General features: G+C 40.4%; 1 protein-coding gene across 2 annotated transcripts in view; it reads left to right on the top strand.

Moving 5' to 3' along the window:
* Positions 1-262: 262 nt before the first annotated feature.
* LOC133463243 (cGMP-dependent protein kinase 1) overlaps positions 263-21,583 on the top strand; it is a 104,022-nt gene continuing 82,701 nt past the window's right edge. Inside the window, exons 1-2 of one of the 2 annotated variants that reach the window (XM_061744663.1) lie at positions 263-908; positions 11,818-11,984. In XM_061744663.1, the coding sequence (XP_061600647.1) occupies positions 652-908; positions 11,818-11,984 (424 nt within the window). In that variant the 5' untranslated portion in view covers positions 263-651. Of the gene's footprint in view, positions 909-6,599; positions 7,086-11,817; positions 11,985-21,583 lie in introns of those variants that run through there. The other variant, XM_061744662.1, reaches the window with a different exon arrangement.

Genomic DNA, 21,583 nt, shown 5'->3' with positions numbered 1-21,583 from the left:
ATAAAAGGGCCAATTTTCCATACGTGAAATTACTTTCACTTCACTGATGTTTGCTTACTCCATAAGTGAACATTACAAACAGACAGAAGCTCAGTCCTCTGTCCCATGACGCCAGAACAATTGATTTTTTTGCGATAGGTTAGGTCAGGGAGTTGATGTGTGCGCTTTTGTCGCCCAAAGGGGATGTGAGCATAAATGGTAAACAAATACTGGACGGCAGCAGCAGCAGGAGCAGCAGCAGCAGCAGGGCTTCCTCTGTGGCGTGTTTGCAGCGTAAAGAGGCGGTGAACTACAGGAGTTGCCTCCGCTCTTTCGTGCCAACTTTGATGGCACGCTTGGCCCCTCTGAGAGGAAGAGCTGCTGTAATTGGTTTCTCAATGAAAAATCATCTTTGGGCTCCCCGGAGACTCGGTGGAGACCGTGGCGCAGCGCTGCTCCATCAGCCGCCCGCTCTTTGGCTCTAAGCGCCCCGCTTTGCTCTTTTCTGCCCAAATAAACACGCGAAGGAGACTTCAAAACGGAGCATCATCACACTAGTGGAAGATTTGTGGCCGTTTTTCTCCCGTAAACCTGCGTGAGCGCTGGGAGTGTATACGCGCTCGGTCACGTCTCAGGAATATATATAAAAAAAAGTTCAACGCAGTTTTCAACATGAGTGACCTGGAGGACGACTTTGCGAAGATACTGCGACTCAAGGAGGAAAGGATAAAGGAGTTAGAGAGGCGGCTTGCGGACCGAGAGGGCGAAATTCACGAACTGAAGAGAAAATTGCACAAATGCCAGTCCGTTTTGCCCAGCGCGCAACTTCTGGGCCCCAGGACGCGCAGGGCGCAGGGCATCTCCGCGGAGCCGCAGCCGCACCAGGACCTGTCCAGGCAGCCGCTCCGGAGGTTCCCCAAGTCCGACTGGTAAAGCACAAATTATGGCTCCGCGTTACATCGACGCAGAGCCTACGGCGAAGGGTGCGCGTCGACGCGCCCCGTACGCGATACCCTACGCCGTAGGCTGTGCGTTGTTGTAACGCGGAACCATAAATCAGCCTTAACTTTGCTCTCCTACGCCCATGTGCCTGTGTGTCCTATTTTCTTTTATTTTTGTGCAAGTGTCTATGTATTTCTATTTCACATTCTCAATCCAAAATATCTTACGTTTGAAGCCTATATAGTAATATATAGTAATAGGTAGAAGGCACACGACGAGGGCACGGGCAGAGACACATACACATACACACTCACAGATGATGATGATTAAGATTGTTGTTACTGTTTTATTTTGTTTTATTCCTTAAGTTGATGTATGAGATAATTATTTCTGTTTCATTTTATTTATTTATTATTGGGTAGTATTTTTTCTTGTTGCTTCTGTTTTTTTTGTTTTGTAATTTTACTTAATTGTTATCATAGTTTTAATTATTGCTGCAATGGTTGCTGTCATCATTAGTGTAAGTTTTCCTTATCACTATAATTTGTATTTTAGTTGAACTTTTTATTTACTCTACACGAACTTACGGGTGGACCCCAGGAAGATTAGTAGCTGCTGTGCAGCTGCTAATGGGGATCCAATCAAATAAACAAATACTCAGCTATTAACTTCGGCTACTATTCCCAATGTGAAAATTTGGCATGCGCGCATCGATAAAATCTACACACTTTTAACACACGGTTATAGTCTGTGTTCCTCATTGAGATTCCTCTCTCTCTGTTTTCACTTTTCTCACATCTTTTTCCTGTAAATGGTAGAACTGAATGTTGTGCCATGAATGGATGAGCACTTTCATTCTTGGAGCCGATGACGCAGCTCCAAGACGAGCTTCAGAAAGAGCTCCTAATTGATCAGATCCATCATGGCAGTCCCACAGGATATAGGCTGGAGGAAGTGCTATGCATTATTGGCTTTTAGTAGCTGGATGCTGAGGACCCAAAGTGCATGTCTGAGGATATTTAATACACCATTAGAAAACGCTCTGTTTGGCCATATGCTTCTTTCATCACCTTGAGGTGCTTGTTTCAGGTTCACTATATCTTATTTTAGGGGTGCCTTATGAGGCCTGCATCTGAGGTAATCTTATATAATAAACTAGAATATATTTTTACTCTATTCAATGTAACAATTTTGGGTATATCTGAAAGGGAAAGTTTCACAGAAGTGTGCTCTGTCTTTATCTTTTGGGTCATCTTCCTTTTATCCTCTTTAATCTGTCGGAATAGATAAACTGTCATTTTAACATCTCTCACATGCACGCTCAGCGTCACAGTGTTGACTGCACCAGAAGGTAGCGTTAATATTATTAGGTGTCCAGACAACTTCCAGTTTTCATTTGCATTAATAAACTGCAGACAGGGAAGGTTCTCATTGTACTCATTAGCAGATGAAATGCCTAAAGTACCTGTGTGTGCGTGTTTGTGTATATTCCTGTACAAAGATTATATATATATATATATATATATATATATATATAGGGAGGTCAAATTTGGACTTACTTCCTTTTGCTCTCAACACTGTTCAGTTTTATTCTTTTGTACATATTATCTAGAGGTTGACTAATAATATAGGGCTTGCTTATATGCCATTTACTGGAAAATGGGCAATAATTGGCCAAATGATAATTTGTTGCCATCTACTGCTGCCATCTGCTGCAAATGTGTTTTCTGTTTGTATCTTAATAAAATAAACTAAAAATAACATTGGATGATTGTTAGACTAAGCAGGATCAGGGGGGATAAATGCTCTGTAATAATTAACAAATAAATAAAAAGCAAATAAAATAAGTGAGCCTAATGAATTAATCAGCCCAACATTATGGATAAAAATGACTAATAATAACGACTAAGACCATCAAAAAAGGCCTGCAATCATCCAATGTCAAACCCTCTGTAGTTTAGACTCAGCGTTCATTCAGATAATGTTCAAGTCAGTGTTTTCTCAGTTTAGTTGATGAGTCAGGAAGAAAGGCTTGAATGGGTTTCATTTAACAAACAGGTTAACTTCAAGTGACCATAGGCTACACTGAACTGTACGCAGACGTATTTGTAATCATGCAAAGCAGCGGGTTGATGGCTGCTGGCACCGGTGTGCGGGGTCACAGACAGTGCAGAAGCCCCCAGCCCCCCCAACCCACCCACGCCCCATCCCACCCTCCTGCCCTCCCATTAGAGTCAGGACGTGGCACCAGGCGGCGGCCCGCCCCGCTGCTCGGGTTACAGCAAAATGGAGCAACGGATCCTGTTTCTATTGATCTGCATAGGAAAAGGGCTGAGCTGGATGGCCAGAGAGGTGAAATTTAAAGCGCAGAGGAGCTTTGAAGGACAGTGGGAGGGCCCTCTGATGTTGGGTGGATCCAGAGATGCCAGCCTGTAGGCACCTGCAGTTTCCTCGCACAGGAAGTAAACCTTACTGCTGCTCCAGCTGTGTCCCCTCTTCCCTTGACTGAGATAAAAGAAACAGGGTCTAATTAGCTCAAAGATGAAATGCTTCTGGTTTAATTAGACAATTGCAAGTTTTTGTTTGTACAAGAAAAAAAATAATTTGGAGGAAAATATTGATATAACTAAATAATTGTGTGCGGTAAATGAACAGAAGTTTATTGTGGGTTATTTATGTCATTTAAAGTTTAGATGCTGAGAATAACTTTACTGCTTTGATGCTGATATGCAATGCAATTTATACTCAAAGTCTCATATTTAGTCTGGAAAATCCGGTCTCCCTTAATTCATTTAATAGCAGCCACACAAAAAACCAATAACTACTTTTCATTCTTAGAACAATATGACTCACTACAGAGCGGAATCAATTGATGCTTATCATTCTTTTGCCCTTTCATCCTTCTCTTTGGTTCCCAGAGTAGATCTCCTAATCCACCACAAGAGGGCAGCTGAGATCTTTTATTAGTGCACCTGTCTCCAATCAGAGTTGTTTATGTGCCTCATGTCAGGAAAAACTATACCTCATACCACCTAAAAACATCCAGGGTTATCTCACAGTCCGAGAAAAATCTTGTTCCAGCTCTTAGAACTAACTGCCTGATTGCACCCCAGAATAGAAATTGCTTTTTTTTTTTTTCTCTTTTTCTTTTTACAATCAGTAACTGCCATGATTGCCCATGACAGTTTATCCCCCACTGAATTAGTCCAGCCGCACCAGCGGGTTGAAAGCTGTTCGCTGAGCTTCGGGTGACTCAGTGGGATCAAGTGGACAGACACCAGTGGCGCTCGGAGTGAACACAACACCAGATTAGATCAGGAATGTGAAGCTGCGGTGGACAGCGTTGGCATTTTCTGCTGCTTTTTGTGCCTTTACTTGATCTATTCTTTATAATATTACTATTCGCAGAGCGAATAAGTCTAAGCATGTTCTCCAAGTCTTTTCTATGTTTTTCATGATAGAGATCATACAAACAGCCCAGCACAATACAAACAAAAACACCTCCTTCCCCAACTTAAGGCAAGGCAAGTTTATTTATATAGCACAATTCAACACAAGGTAATTCAAAGTGCTTTACATCGACATTAAAAGCGGCAAGACATAATTAGACAGTAAATAACAAATAAAATGAAATAAAATTATGAGAAAAGAAGGTAAAATAATAAAAAGCACAAGTTGCTGATTTAAGAGTACACTTAAATAACAAATAAATGAAATAAAATGGTAAGAAAAGAGGTAAAATAATAAAAAGCACAAGTTGTTAAAAATAAGTGTAAATGAGTACAGCAGGTAAGTATTTAATTTAGGAGTACGCTTGAATAAACAGTAATGTTTTTAGGCCTGATTTAAAGGAGCTGACAGTTGGAGCAGACCTCAGATCTACAGGAAGTTTGTTCCACCGGTGAGGAGCAGAATAACTGAACTGCCTCACCTTGCTTGGTTCTGGTTCTGGAACCACAACAAACCAGATCCAGATGAACCTCAGGGGTCTGGGAGCTTCATAGGAACTAACAGATCAAGCATGTATTTTGATCCAAGACCATTCAGGTCTTTGTAGACCAGCAGTAAGATTTTAAACTCTATCCTTTGACTCACTGGAAGCCAGTGGAAAGACCCCCACCGGGCCTGGGAGTCGAACCGGGAACCTTCTCACTGTGAGGCAACAGTGCTAAGCCCAAGCACCAAGCCACTGTGCTCCCCAGGATTGTAATTCAAAAAATAAAATTAAACAAAAAGCAGCTGATTATTGTATAATAAAGGATACACATGCAAGCTGATGAAGCATTCTAAAAACTATTCATATTTACATTCATATTAAAAGGCAGACAATTTAAAGAGGACGGGTCAATAACAGAACAAGAGGAGAATGGACAGCAAGATTGAAGAGATTTTAACTACTCTTTTGCTTTGATCACAGAGGAGTAAAATGGACCACCTGTAGTGCTTGTAAAGTGTGTTGGAAGTCTATTTCATATATCATCACGTGTCCTCATATTGTTAAACTTGTTAAACTCTGCTGTAGGGCTGTTCGATTAATCGATTTTAAATCGTAATCGCGATTATGTAATTAGAACAATGTTAAAACGTGAAAATCGTAAAATCGATTTTTCCCTTTTTTTTTTTTTTTTTACCTTGTCTGCACACATATTAATGATTGATGGAAATACCTCTCAATACTTGCGACAAGTGCCCTATCGGAGAGGCTCTTTAGTGTAGGAGGGGGCGTTGTAACATGCCACCGGGCATCCCTCAAGCCAGATGCGGTAGACCGGCTCGTGTTCCTTGCAAAAAACTTGCAAATGTGATTAGCAAATGTAATGACTGACATTACACACCTCTACCTCCTTCATGGGTTGCATTATTATTTAGCATGCAAAGATCCAGTTTAGTTTAATTAGAAAATGTCTTGTTTTATTTAATTGGAAATATAACTTACTGTATGTTTGCAAGTGCTGATTTGCTGATTTTTTTTTCAGAGATAAAACTTTATATTTTATTATATTTTTTAAAACTTTTTTTCAACTTATTTTACAGAGTTTTGCACTTTATTCATTCATTTTTGGTTTAATAAGAGCAAAGTTTGCACTTAAAGCCCAATGGGGCAAATGTTCAATAAAAAAACAGCAAATTTGAAATCATTTCTTTGCCTTTTGTCAATTCACAAAATAATCGTAATCGTAATCGAAAATCGGATTTTGAGAGAAAAAAATCGAGATTTTATTTTTGGGCAAAATCGAACAGCCCTAGTGTAGCTATTTCATGACCGGTGTAATATGGTCCAGTTTCCTGGTGTTTGTAAGAACTCTGGCGGCTGTTCATGTTTGCTGAGGTTCATTACATTATGTTCCACCACCTTCTACTTCATTACGGTTTCGCTGCTCATCCATTTGTCTCTTGGCAGCCCCTGCGGCGAGTTACTGAGGCACGACGACCCAACTGTGGATTTCTCACTGACTTCATCATTCATGTGAGACGAGGGTAGATTTCTCTGGAGTGACAGGCTGCGTAGTGCCGCGATTCTTTTTTTTTTTTTTTTCCACAATTCTCTTTGGGTCGCAGCCTGACGCACGCTCGGAGGAGAGTCCTCCGCTGTCACATCCCCTAACCGGGGAGGGAGGGAGGGAGAGTGAGATAGAGGAAGCACAGGGAAATTCAACTTGAGATGCTTTTAATGGGCTCACGTTGGCTGTCGCGGCAACAACCGACTACACCTCCGAGCGTCAAATCCGCATCGACTGAAACTGTTCATGCCGGATAAAGTTTGCGCGCCGCGTGGCAGAGTAGAGCGGACACAGACTCGACCGCACACCGCCGGGTAAAAACTCTGTGGCGAGTCGCTCAGTGTACAACCCGCTCGAAATGGGCACCTTGCGCGACCTCCAGTACGCGCTCCAGGAGAAAATAGAGGAGCTGCGCCAAAGGGACGCGCTCATCGACGAGCTGGAACTGGAGCTGGACCAGAAAGACGAGCTCATACAGAGATTACAGAACGAACTGGATAAATACCGCTCTGTCATCAAGCCGGCGACCCAGCAGGTCAACAAGCAGAGCGAGCTGCAGGAGCAGCAGCGCACCAAGAGGCAGGCTATCTCAGCCGAACCCACCGCCTTCGACATCCAAGATCTCAGCCATGTCACCCTGCCTTTCTACCCAAAAAGCCCAGAGTAGGTGTCCGAATTCAACTTTTACTTCTCACTATGATCACAATATATATTTTTTCCCTGCCCGTGAGTTTATCCTCTTTCTCATTCTTGTGCGTAATGCTGTCTGTGGCGCAGCAGGTCCTTCACCTGTAGCGCTCATAGAAGAGGCGCTGCCCCACACACGCAAAACACGGACATTCATAGTGAAAATATTACTTGCGTTATGTCTGCAACTACGAAATGTTAAACATTATTTGCAGTCCCAGTGGCAGTAGCTCTGTGGACTATTCCCATGGTGGTTTTGTACAAGTTGTGGCTCCATGACCATGTGCAAACTCAGGCAAACACTCTCTCCTGCTAAGATCTGCTGCAGGTTTGGGTCTCTACTGAGCATGGCTTTGAGATAAAGCTCTTTGCTGTGACTCATCCAACTGTCTGTTGGGTTTGAGATATTATGAACTTCCTGCCTGCTGGATAATACAAATATTTACTCCTCATGCTTCAAAGCATTGATATGTGAAGTATTATTTCTACCATTAAATGAACTTTAGCCCATACAAATAAAAAACCTTGAAAGCAGCAGATTGTGTTGTAGAAAACACAAAACAATGTATCATATTCTGGTTTTGTCTCGTTTTTTTTTAATGTTTTGCCTTTAAAATAAGTTAGTCTCAGATTGTGTCTTCGAAATGACAAATAGGGAAAACACATTCAGTTGACAATTTCATAATGATGATCACCCTCACTCTAAGCCTTTTATTCTATAAGTATACATCACTGTCCATACAGATATTTTTCTGAGTCTTAGCAAAACACTGACTTGAAGTATAGAAGATCACCTCATACAAAAAGTAGTGGAACCGTTAGTTCTGTAAAGATGTTGTTTTCACTGGTAATGTTATCGGTAAGAAGAACTGCATAAGTTTAGACAAACTTATCAAAAAAGGTGTTGTGGGATGGCTGTTTGGTCGATAATCTTCTCAATGACCTTCCTCTTACTAAAAAACATTGTTTAAAGCTCAAGATCCCTGACGGCAATCCCAGTTTCCTGCTGAGCGTCTGCCACACCATGTCACGCTCTTCATTTGCTACAGAATGACATTTGTTGATTACCTCCCTTCTAAAAAAAAGCATCTACATTCAGAAAATGTGATGGAAAAGGAGAGGATGCTTTGCAAAGCAAATTAGTGTTTGGGTACTGTTGTCTCATTAGCATGATCATTATTTGTCAGTTTGTTTGGACACATTTGCATGAGCAATTTACAAAGGTTTGTTTTTTCTTAAGTTAGATAATAATTATTTGAATTCAAATTAGTTTCAAGTTCATGTGTTAAAGCTTTCTAACATTTATTTTGTTATCATTCAAATTTCATTAAAAAAATAATGAACAGAAGTGCCTTTGCGAGCAAAATGGGCATTGTTACATTTCAATGATGTTTTTGTTGTTGAAGTGCAGAGACAATACTGCTTGGATTTGAACAATAGTTTTTTTTCTTTCATTCTGACCCACTTCATCTTTCTTAGAGCATTCTCTACACATGCTCTATCCATCCCTCTTTCTTAGCCTGTCTCATTTCTGTTAGCCTCTGCCACCCCTCTTCGTTTTTCCACCTAAAAGAGCATATTTTCTCCTTTTAAGGAAGGCTGAACTCGCTCAGCCCAAACTTCACCCGTGGATGAAAGCAAATATGTCATTCTGAAAAGTAGAGGGAGGCAGATGTTTTTATAAGGGTCTGCTTGGAAGAGGTTGCTCAACGATGGCTGAGATCAGGATTGAACGGCTGTAAGTCTCCTGGGTGTAAATATAACAGAAAAAGGGTCAATGAGGCACATTTCCGGAGTGCTGGAGGTCAGCTTTGGAGGAAAAAAAAAATACAGCTTGTTCTTGTTAATTTAGTTAATATCTCTTTAATTCTGCTACAGCCATGCATGAAATTAAAGCACTTTTGAAGCACTGGTCTCTTTGTAAGTTCCCTCACGGTCCAGAAAATATTGCACTTCTTTATTAAGATTCAGTTTCCAAAAACCTAATGAGATCTGTCAAGATTATATCCAAATTATCTTCTCTTTTTGCCAAAGAAGAGAAAAGATTTTAGCACAGACTGCAAGTTGAGATTATAAAATAGGTGCATCACTTTAATTATCTCTTTTTAAATTTCTTGTGGCAGCTTGTCTAGACTTTCAGCAGGAAAATTAAAATATCTAAAGGAGGCTTTTGTTGCAGTATAAACACTGTCAGAGATTTATTTATATAAGGCTTGCATCCAGCCATTAACCTCCGCGTATAAGTCTGGGTCACGGAGGCACAAGCTTCAGCAAAGAGGCTCACAACTCCTTCTCCTGGGCCACCTGCTGTGGTTCTTCCAGAGAATAGCAACACTCCCAAACCAGCCGAGAGACATTATTCCTTCAGTGTTTCCTGGGTCTGCACCGGGGTCTCCATCTGGTTGGACATGCCTAAAATATCTCCCCAGCGGCATCCTAACCAGATACTTACTTATACACTCTTTGCTCAAATCTCCTTAGTCTTTCTCATGTCTCAAAATTGTTTATAAAGTGGCTGACTCTGGGACAATGACTGGAATGAGGCAGCATATACACCACCTGCTGGAATGAAAATGGATTTTGAGCTGTTACTTTGATGAATATATCAATCCTAAGATTCAATTTAAATAGATCATTTCTTTCTGCATGTTACCTTAAAACAAAGGTGTTGGAAGTTGAAAACTTATATTATTACTCCCTTCATCTTTCTTTAAAGTCTACTTGAATTTTAAGTATAGTACATGATCGAAACAAGATATTTCCAACAAACCTAACCTAAGCCAATAAGCAAAACAAGGAGTAACAAAACACAGGACTGAAGGAAAGGTGGGTAGACACAGAAAGATGATGGACATGGTGAGGAGAGGAGGAAAAAAAGACATGAAGATAAAGTATTTAGATGCACAGACAGGAGGGCCAATGGGAAACAGGTGGGGGAGATTAAAACAGACCAGGAAGGACAGGATGGGAAACTAAAATCACAAACATCCAGAAAATACAACATTTTTTCCCTTGAAAAACAACAGCAGAAAAACAAAACACAGAGGGACTATAAAGAAAAGAACATAAAAACACTCAGAACCCAACCGAAAATCTCTAGTTATGACAGTTTTAGACCTCCAAAGACTGCGATGGTTAAATATTTATGTTTTGTGCCTCCCAAGTTGCTGTTGTTTATGATTATGATGGTTCTGTGGCTCCTAGTCTAAGCATAGCCGGTTTTATATACCTCTGGCGAGAATTGTCTCAATCCCAGGAGTCCTGTTTTAAAAAAGAATAAAGTTTAGGTGTTTTATGTGTTTTCCTGAATGCAGAGCCCACATTTTAAGAACCCTGCCACATATATATATAAAAGCATGTTAGACTAAACCACAACCAACAACTTAATTGGTTGTACAAACTGAAGTACTGAACTGCTGAACCTTGCAACGTTCAGAAGTGGTGTCCACACCGGCCGCCAGATGTGGCAGCTGCTTCCCAGCAGACCCTGGCATCTCTGCTGCAGTATGTTTATCAGTTTTACATCTAAAACATCTAAAACAGCAACACAGTCAGATATGTTTGCGTCTCTGCAGATTTATTGTCGAAGCACGTCCATGTGACCATAAAAGCTCAACGTGAGGAGCAGTAAGGCGCTGACTTTAAAACAGATCATAAACACACGAATGTGCGGAGGAGTTTGTTTTAAAAACACAGACATGGAGCTGGGTACGTGGATCTAAATAAAGCTGGGCACTGCCGTTATTGTACTTGACGGTCTGTTTGAGTGGTGGTGTGGTTTGTGGAGGACTCGCTGCTGGCTGTCAATGCCCTCCGGGTTGTTTCCAGAAGATGTGCAAAAAAGCCACACTAAAGCAAGGGCAGCATACTCGAAACGGCAACAAGGGGAGTCCACCATATAGTTTTTGAACACTGTTAAAGTTTAAATGCTCCTCCTCTGAGTGGGAGTAGTTTCCTTTTTGGATTACTGCTGACACATATTATTAACCTCATTCATTCAGCTGACAGGTTGTCAAAACCTTCTGCGTAGCGTTCAGCCGCGCAGCCCAGACTGTGGCGATGACACACTTCCGTGAATGAGTGATCTCAACTCACCCTGTGATATTTCACGTCTCTCCTCGCTTTTCTTCATCCACGAGGATCAGACTGACGCTTTTCAGATTTCAAACTTCGCCACATATCTGACTTGCATTCACCTTGCTGTCAGGGCTCGGACACCTTCTATTCACAAATATCTCCCCTCGTGACATTCACCTGCATCTCATACGTACTGCATTTCAGAGATAATTCTTCTCTCATTATCATCCAAACATCGATCCTGCTTTTCCTTTTAGTCTGCATGACAAAGCTCTCTCGCGCCCTAAATTATGATTCACTTGGCTTTTTTTAATGTTTTGTTTCATAGCGATTTCAGGAAATCAACTCTTGAGAAGCAGCTCCTGAATGGCAAACAATCTGCTTCCTTTAGACACGGTTTTTGCTTTTTATCAACCTGTTCTGGCATTTGCAGAGAATAAAACAGTTTAACCTTGATGTCTCTGAAATGAGGATCTTTGTGAAAAGCTGCTGTTATGTGAAATTTAGACTGTAATTTTCAACATGATGATTTCATGTTAGGGCATTATGTGAAACACTGAACAAAGAAGCAGTTTTTACATGAATCTGTGTTTGTATAATTTTGGTATATCTCGTTTCATCTTTCCTCTAGGTCCAAGGATCTCATCAAAGAGGCCATCTTGGACAATGACTTCATGAAGAACCTGGAGCTCTCACAGATCCAAGAGATCGTGGACTGCATGTACCCTGTGGAGTATGGAAAGGACAGCTGTATCATTAAGGAGGGCGATGTGGGCTCGCTGGTCTACGTCATGGAAGGTAAAAACACACTTGCACATTTCAAATCTGCATTCTTAAAAGACCCAAATCCAAACAAGTGAGCACCACAGGTATAAAAAGCAGAGTGATTCTAGAAGAAAGTATATAAAAAACTTTTGCTGGATCTGCTGGGATGTCTAACTTTAAAAACCTCATCAGAACAATCGTGGAGCAGGAATGAAAGGACATTATTGACGGATTTCTGCAGAGCCACAAAATAAAACTCCAGCACTTTGTGATGCCGTACGGTTCATTCATATCGCATTGATTCTATGTGCATAAAGCCGCCAGCCCACTGAGGGCTGGCCGCTTCATTCCTTTTCAGAAGTATTGCTTCAGCAAGTGGTTTCTTTTTCTTTCTTTCTTTTTCTTTAAATACAAGCGTGAACGCTCGGATGACAGGAACAGCAGCACACGTCCCTTCTAGTACCAGCTGGATTCCTGTGAAAGGGCATTTTCGCTTTATAATTTGTGACAAGTGCCAAAGTAGTAAAATGTTCATTGAGCCGTTGCCTCCGACAATAAATTTGACCTCTGAGTGAATATGGCCTCAGTCAGTGCCGGGGCGATGTAATTGATCAAGGAGGTGAACTTTACAGAGGTGTAATGGAATGAAAAAGTTGGCCCTCCAGTGGTCTAAAAATTTGACCTTGTCAATTTGATTATTTTTGAAAATGAAAGGGTGCACGAAAACACCTTTCTTGGGGTTACAGTAGATGACAGACTGAGTTGGAAACCACACATCAAACATGTACAGTCCAAAGTTTCAAAAAGCATTGCAGTCATACACAAAGCAAAACAACTACTGGATCACAATTCACTTCGCACACTTTACTGTTCACTGGTCTTGCCATATTTACATTACTGTGCTGAGATTTGGGGAAATAATTACTTCATTACAGTCACTTACCATCCTGCAGAAAAGAGCAATAAGGACTATTCATAAGGTCAACTACTTGGAACACAAAAATCCACTTTTTATACAATCAAAACTACTGAAATTCACTGACATCATATCTTACCAAACAGCAATCATCATGTATAAAGCAAAAAACAGACAATTACCAGAAAATATCCAAAATGTATTTAGGAATCGGGAGGGAGGGTATCAGTTAAGAGGGAAACATAACTTCAAAATCTTAAACATACGAACAACCTTGAAAAGTTTCTGTATATCTATTACCGGTGTCAAGCTATGGAACAACCTAAGTGAGGAACTCAAACAAAGTTAAAATATCCAACCGTTCAAGAAAATGTACAAAAATATGTTGTTTAGAGGGTACAAAGGATAAAGTTCATGAATGATTATTGTTTATTATCATTCATTTGATATGGCATGGTGATGAGAGGCAGAGAAGCCTGTGTGTGTATGTATGTGTGTATATATATGTGTATATGTGTGCATGTATGTGTAGGTATGTTTAGGTATGTGTGTATGTGTATATATGGATACAGTATGTAGCCTATGTATGTGTATGTGTATGTGTGTATGTATATATATAATACATATATATATATATATATATATATATTTTATTTTAGACAAAGGGGTGAGAGCTAATAAGGCTAATAAGCTATGCTTCTTCTCACTCCTTTTCGAATATGTCATTTATTTTCGGTTTTCCTGTGCTTTATTATTTTGCTTCCTGGTAATTGGCATATTCGGAATAAACAGTACAAACAAAAACAAAAACAAACCAAAAAGTTATGAGTACTTTTCACCACTTTTTCAGAGAAAAAGTCTTCTTGTTCTTTATAATATCATTGGGTCATTATGTATCTACTCTGCTTTTTAATGTTTGTTGACAGATCGCCAGTGACATTTTATGTCAGATTACTCTAGGTCCCATGGCAAAATGCTCATCTGGTCTCTTAAATTGGTCCATTGTGGATTTTTATTTATTTTTTGTAATAGACAGATGTTGCTTCCAGAGTTTCTTGGCGTTTAATTGAATCCATCCGTCCCTCCACCAGGGGAATGCATAAGTTAGTGGGAGCATAATGCAATTGGGCTGTTTTGCTGCTTTAGGCACAGGGAACCTTGTCTGGATGCATGTGATCGTGGAGAAAAAGAGGATTATGGTGATATTCTGTGGGATAAGATAAAGAAATCTGCTGCCAGTCTAACATTTATTCAATACTAGGTCTTCCAAGAAGATAATAACCCAAAATATGCAACTAAATTTGACCACATTTTTGTAAGGATGCTAAAATCTGGGTCATGGAGCGGCCCTCTTAGAGCTCAGATCCCAATCCTATTGAGAATATGTGGCGTTTACTCAGAAACTTTGCAATTTGGATGAACTGGAACAATGCTTCATTAGAAATTGTCAAAGCGCCTTCAAGAAACATCTTTGTTAGCAGCCACTAAAAAAGCTGCATTTGACTCTGTATTGTGGTTTCATTAATCAATCTGTTAATAACAACTAAGTTTCAAATTACTGTATACGTTTTCCTCAGAGTCTGAAAATTGTGGCTGAGTCACAGGATGGCAGAAAGAGAACAGAGTCACTGGGAATCTTGACTTTATTGGCTGTTGTAGAAGCTGTGGCATTTAAAGGTTGATATTTACTATGGAGGCTGAATCAGTAAAATTGATTGTTGCCTCTATTGCTGCCCACCTCCTTTTATTATGAGGTTGGCGAGACATTTCCTGCATGTAGGCAAGGGGCAGCCGTTTTATAACATGAAGGCAGTAATTTTATTGCAGTTCTGTCATAAATATATAATCTAATAAAAAAAAAAAAACTGTTTGATTTTCGTTCTTCTAAAACTCCGGTTCAGCTTTAGTTGATTTTGCCTCCAGAGAACTTCGGTTCTTGCGGCCGTGACTCACTGGTTAACTATGACTTACATTGTTGTTCACAGGGGACATTTTTCACCGAATGAAAGCACATTTTGGTGTACTTAAGTAGGATTTAAAGACAGGATTTCACTAACCCCTGAGTATTTTTAGACTGTCCTACTGGTGCTTTTGCTCTAACCGAGTGGACCGTCTAGTACTCATTTAGTTTCCTTTGCAAAAAGGGCATAACTTGTTGCCCTTATCTGCAGTCTACAGACATAGATCAAATATGCAAAGCAAATATGTAAAATCCTATGCAAAACGTGTCTTTGGCCTGCACATCCATGATTGAAACATATGTCCTTGTAGCATAATCAGGAATTGTGTGTTCATGTTATCGGACCTGAGTAAAAGAAGGAAGAAACAATATCGTTGCTTATTACACCACTGTGACCTGTTGGAGTGCAACACTAATGGGTAAAAACAGGAAAAAGAAGCAGTTTTTACAGTTAGCTGGAGTGTGAAAAAGCCTTCAGATCTGTGGCCAGTGAATTTCAATCTCTCCACGTTATAAGGGCTTGTTGAGCCAGAGGTGACTTGTCTTGCTAGGTTACCAATGGGCAAGTGTTACAGTGACATGATGAATTGGTTCTTATTGAGTGCAACAGAAAGAGGGAAAACAATGATCAAATCTGTGAGAGAATTAATTGTCAAGGGGGTTCTACAGTGATCGAAAAAGAGCTGCAGGGTAATTGGAAATAAGGCTTCAGTCCAACAGTGGTCATGTGCCACTTGATGTCAGCTGTCTGGTTAATTATTTTCCATTTTCAAACATTCCCGGCAAGCTTAGTATGTTTATCCTAAGATGTGTGTTGGCATCTCTTCTTATGACAGCTCCTAACTCTTTTCTGCTTTGCTCTGTCTTCCTTTGTCCTTTCTCTCTCGCTTCCCAGCGTTTCCTCTGCCAGCAGTTTTCACTTTAACGGCTCTTAGCCTTATTTAACATTGAAACAAATGTCCTCAGTTGCACCCTAAGGGGGATGACTTTGAGCCAAGGTTTGTGAAAGTCCATCGCAGTCGTTCACCTTTTAATCCGCTCTGACAGGAAGCCTGACTGTGCCATGCCATGTAAAACACGCGGCACCGTAAACTCGACACTGTACTTCCTTTTCCTGGCAAATGAAGTTTTCATTGTTCCAGCAATGACTCATTTATTACACACGCTAGGCAGGATAGTCATTAATATTTTGCCACGGGGCTGATGTGGTTCATTATGCGCCCTGTAGCTATGTGAGGCACAAGTGAACCACCGACACATGTGCCATTGTAACACGCCCTAATGCTGTATGAATGATGCATTAGAAATTACTTCAAAAGTGACAGACATGAAGAACTTACAATTCACATTCCCTTGTGAAAGATGAGATTGATGTTCCAGAGAATATTCCCAGTCTCTCTGTTCAAACAACATAAAGCACACAGAGCTTTTGTTGCAGATTTACTTGATAATTGGAAATCAGACAGAACACAAGCCAGAGGAGCTGAGTGGATTCTGGCTTTGGCTCGGCGTTCTGACGAGTCTCTCTGCTAAACCACAGATGCCACAATGAATGTTTGTTGTATTTTGGCCTCCACCAGTGCCCTGAAACGAGCATCTGTCCTCTTTAAATACTGACTGCATGGCCCGTGTTTCCATGGAGATGGACTTGAGTCTTTGATTGGCAGTGTCATCCACAAAGACCCATACAGGTGTATAATGATGATGAAAATTACAAATATAATCACATCCAATTACTGGCAAGTATTTTAGACTAAACAGACCCCACAATTTTCTTCACAGTCATCAAACAGTTAAATGTAATGAAACTGTGCTTAAAAACAAGGATAAGATATGTTTTAATTCCATAGTGTTCCTTTAATCCTCTTTTGTACATTTGAGGATTTGGACTACAAAAAGCAGGTTGTTTGCAAAAATGCCCATCACAGTTTACCAGATCAGCCCACTAGCAGTCCTGGAGTCCACAGTAAGTTCATTTATATAAAAAAAAAAAACAACAACGCCGCTCTCTGTGCATTTTCCAGATAAAAAAAAGAAATAGCTGAACCAGACACTTTTCAACTTGAGGGCAGCAAACTTTAAGGGAGTAAAAAGGGGGCTGGAGGACACCGGTGATTAAAATTACCAACTTAAAATGTGCAAACAGATTAACCTTTGAACACCAATGTTCACAGAGGACACAGAGGCGAGGACACAGTCCCTTTAGAGAAGCTGAGCTGTGAGAATAAGAGGTATTTTTGCAGAAGGAATTGCTTGAATGATTGTTACTTTGCAAAGTTGTTGGCGATTGCTTGATCTGCTAATTGGTTATTTGACCACTTGTTCTCCCAGCTTTCATGTTTAAACCTGGAGCTTAAACTGTTTTTTCTTTAACAGATTAAAATAAAGGTTTGACAGGCTATATTAGTGCAGATCTTCTCCAACGAGGTTGCGTTGGATCTCTCACCTCATCTGAGAACCGAGTGCATCTAAAGAAGGGACAATAATCCTGGCTGGGAAGACACATACATCCTCTTGGGTCTGAATTACAACCGTTTTCCCGGTTTGCTTTCTCAAAGGCACGAAAACCTCTGATTGTCCTGACTGTATAATTGATTAATTGTAGTGAGCGTACAGGGAGAGCAGACAGACGAGTGTAAACAGAGGAACTATTAAAGAGTCAGCTCCAATCCCCAAGACCTCACAGATGTTGACAGCTGCTTTGACAGGCAGCTATATTCAGTGAAGCTGTGGATTACGTTACTCAGGTGCGTGTGTTTAAAGGATTTGAGAGTGCACCTGGCATTTGACATGTTCTCGACTCAAATTGGACAGTCCCAATTATTTAAGTTGAACTTCGGTTTGAGAAGAAGTGAAACAAAAACAATAGTCTGACTAATTTCTTGAAATGGTTCAAGGCTTGAGGGAATTTTAAATAGCACTCTTTAATGTCTGAATGTGACACAGGTGCATGTTAATTTGCAGTTTTAAAGCTGACACAGAACAGCTCCTGCTTTTCACTTCCCCTCTGCTACTGACACGTAACTCAGAATAACAACTACTGGCTTCACACTCGTCTCTAAAAAGGAGAATTAAGGAGTCTTAAGTGTTCAATTGTATTATCAATCATTAAAACGTGAGCTGAAAGTATGCCTTAGCTTTTTTCTTGTCATTTTCTTTTTGCATTTAACCTGATGACCAAGATCAAAATATTAGCTGACCAAAGGACCAACTCTTCTAGCAGCCAGTATGAAGATTGGCCAATTTAAAAAAAAAATCAGCAAGAGACAAGAACAATTAATATCTCTGTGTGAGCGTCTGACAGTTGTTACGGGTTAAGGGACTCATCCTCTTGCTGTGCTGTGGGCTGGATTCCTCAGAGGAAGGCTCCTTGTGATCGGTGAGGCAGAGTAAGGGAAGATGGGTTCGTCGCTCATCTTGAGCTTTGAGATAAAATAACCAGAGGAACCTGACAGAGACCCAGTGTCACAGGTGGAAAAGGATGCAACGTGTAAAGCAGATTAGAAAAGTTTTACTAGAAATACAGTTAGTTGTGTCACATATTTATAGGGAGACGTAAATTAAAGAATGAACTAGGTTACAGAAACCTGAGCTCACAAACGCAGGGCACTGCATTGTTGCCTGGCAACTTAACTAAGGCAGGCTTCCAACTGATGCTGCTGTTGCTGTCAAAGAAGCATCTCGGGGCAAAAAGGTACAGCAAAGTAAAATGTTGAGCCTCACAGTTTTGGGTTGGATTGGTCCCTGAGAATACAGCAGCCAGCTTACATTTCAGGCAACTGCTACACAGCTGTGCAGATTAATAATGAGCCGCAAGCCACCGCCGAGGCTCAGATTCATCCAGTCTGCTTAAAAGATGTCGTGGGCAGCTCAGTTTCAATTTTTGGAGCAGAGAGAGAGAGAGTGAAAGAATCAAAACATGGAGGTACACTGGGTAAAAGTCCTACAAAAGACTTGGTCTCTTATATAACTTGCCAAGGTCTTGGATTGTCAGACTCTGTTACAGGAGAGCCTTGGTCTCAACTTTTGTCTTTTGTAAAGGTTATGAACAAGCCACAGCTTTCTAGCACTTCGGGAAAAAGAAAAAAGACAAATGATGTGTAATAAGATGGAGAAGACTAAAAAATCACCTCATTACTTAATGATAGAAAGTAATTGTATTTTAAAGTTAGCTTTTAAAGAAGACTCCCATCTGTGGTAGATTCTCAGACATTCAGACTCCCGAGTGGCGCTTCACTGTGCAGCCATACCTGCACAAATATGAGCATCACGAACGAGTTGTTTAAAGAGAAAAAGAATCCTGTGTTCTCAACTCAAATATTATCTTCAAATCAAGACTAAACAATCCCATTTTGGAATGTTCTGCAGATGGCTGAAGTAAACTTTTAGGCTACACTGAGCAACCATTTGTTGGAACAGGACGGGAGCAGAATTTCATGAAATGAACAAGATTTATTGGTCATTGTTAAAGTAGAGATTGGATTCTATTTAATACCAGTAATGTGTGAAAACCAACACTTCAGTGTCTATAAAAAGCCAAGAGGACAGAATTGTCTCAAAATCCATAATGAAGTACTTCAAAAAGCACAATACAGAAGAATTTGCCATGGCCTTCACAGTCCCCTGACCGATATGTAATTGAAAATGTATGTGTAGACCTCACACTATTTTACAGAACTGTCCCACAAATAAAACAAACATACAAACAAAACAAAAAAACGAGCAAAACGCACTAGCTTATAAATGTCAGGGGTGCCCAAACTCTTATTTTTACCCTTATCCTTTTGATTTAAAATACATCCAAGATGACTTTTTAGATATTATAGAAATGCCTCATCTTTGACTATAGACTTTTGGAAAGCAAGTTATCTCTTACTCAAAGGCTAGAAGTTTTGAATATTTGGGGTATGATGTGCAGTGTGATCCCTGACATGAAACGCAATCACATTTACAAGCTGTGAAGACGTTAATGAAGCTCTCAGTGGAGGCTCATTAAGGTGTATTTAGGGGTTTGTATTTGGAAAAGCATCAAGAAGAACTCTCGGCCTCAGTAGTCCCGTTTCTGTCCGCTAAAATGTTATCCCCACTGATATTCACCATAAAATCATATGTGCATGTTATTAAATGAAATACAAAATGTGTGTAATTACATTTTATCACAGCAAAATGGATGTTAACTTACTGTCAACCGAAGAATTGCCCATAACTGCACGAGTGCGTGTAATAATCCCGTTATTCACTTGATTAGTGGTACAGTTGAGATGGTGTTGGGTGAGAGTACCAGCGGAAAATTAGCTTACTTTTGGCATCTTGCAATTTCTTTTGCTAATTTAAAGATTGCGAGAGTGATTAATCAGGTGTACTGTGAAACCTCTGCGGGTTAACAACTACATCAGATATGGATTATTCCTATCGCAGCGCAGTTGAGAGAAGTGTCTGGATAAACAAGGCAAAACAGTAAGAATTGCATAAAGATTGCCAACACATTCAGGTGGCTTGCAGATTGTCAGAAATGTTTGTTTTTATGATCATATAACAGCTCGATTATCTCAACGACTTCCAGTACATCACAAGAATCAACATCGGCTAGTGTGTCATTTATGTGCAAATGGTGCGTGAATGTGTGTCGCGCAGTGTACCGAGCAGAGCCCCAGCTGCCTGAAACACAAAGAGGAAAAACTGTTACTCCAGCGAGTGTCTTATGCTTTTTACCCTCTCCGATATTGAGCAGTTTCGTTTTTAACTTTCTGTCTCTTTAATTCCCTCTTGCCCTCACAAGCACCAACTCGCTGCTCCATGTTTTCAATTTAAAGTGTCCGAGCATGAGACCAGACACGCTTCCTTCCTCACATCTTACCAACTTTGACCCCAATCTGTCCTCTTGTCACTGTCCACCTCCTCATCACCTCTTTTCTCTCCTGTCTTATTCCCCTTTTTACTCTTCTCTCCTTCTATTCTATCTCATTTTTATTCCCGCTTTCTCATATATTTTCTATGCTTTATCTTTCTTCTTTTACTGTCTTTTCCATCTCTGATTACCAGATGATAGCCTTTGTTTTTTTGTGGCTCTGTGTCCTACAATAAATAAAGAGAGTAGGAATTAATGAGTAATTTGTGAATTATCCCTGAGCCTTTATCCCCTTTGAGGCTAACGTTGCTTTTGCGAGTTCCTCATCTGGAAAGACTATGAAAGTATTGTGTTTGTGAGACATTAGATGAGTCGAGGAGGATGAACAGATGGCAGATGCTGAAAGAAAACGAGCTTTAGAGCATGATATGAATTGAATATTATGCAAATGTCTGAAATTCCTTACTTGGCTAAAACATGTAAGGTATAGTGTGCCTACCTTCTGCTGCTGTGAGTCATGTGAGCGTGAATGTACACATTGAGGAGGAGGTGGTAGTCACAGACTGGCAGTCAGTATAGAGTCTGCTGTGGCTGGATAAGTTGTGTTTGCAGAGTTTCAGCCTGAGGATAAAAGACGGGTGAGAAGAAATCTGCTCTGCTACAGGCACAAACAAATCTTTCCCTGCACTGCAAGACTTGCACACACATACACATACACTTGGGGAAAGTAGCCAAAAATGTTGTCAATAATGGCGCTAAACCTGAGGACGTTTATGGGACTTTGGGGCGAGGGTTAATTTGAAATTTTCCCCTCTGTCACTTGACACTTATTTATTGAGACGATGGAGTTATAATTCATCTGTAATTCATAATTCATCTTTGATTTCATCTGTAAAATCCTTCACCTC

This window comes from Cololabis saira, chromosome 17, assembly GCF_033807715.1.
Source record: "Cololabis saira isolate AMF1-May2022 chromosome 17, fColSai1.1, whole genome shotgun sequence".
NCBI lineage: Eukaryota > Metazoa > Chordata > Actinopteri > Beloniformes > Belonidae > Cololabis > Cololabis saira.
Note: the sequence above shows the minus strand (reverse complement) of the source record. Positions and strands in the feature narration are given on the sequence as shown.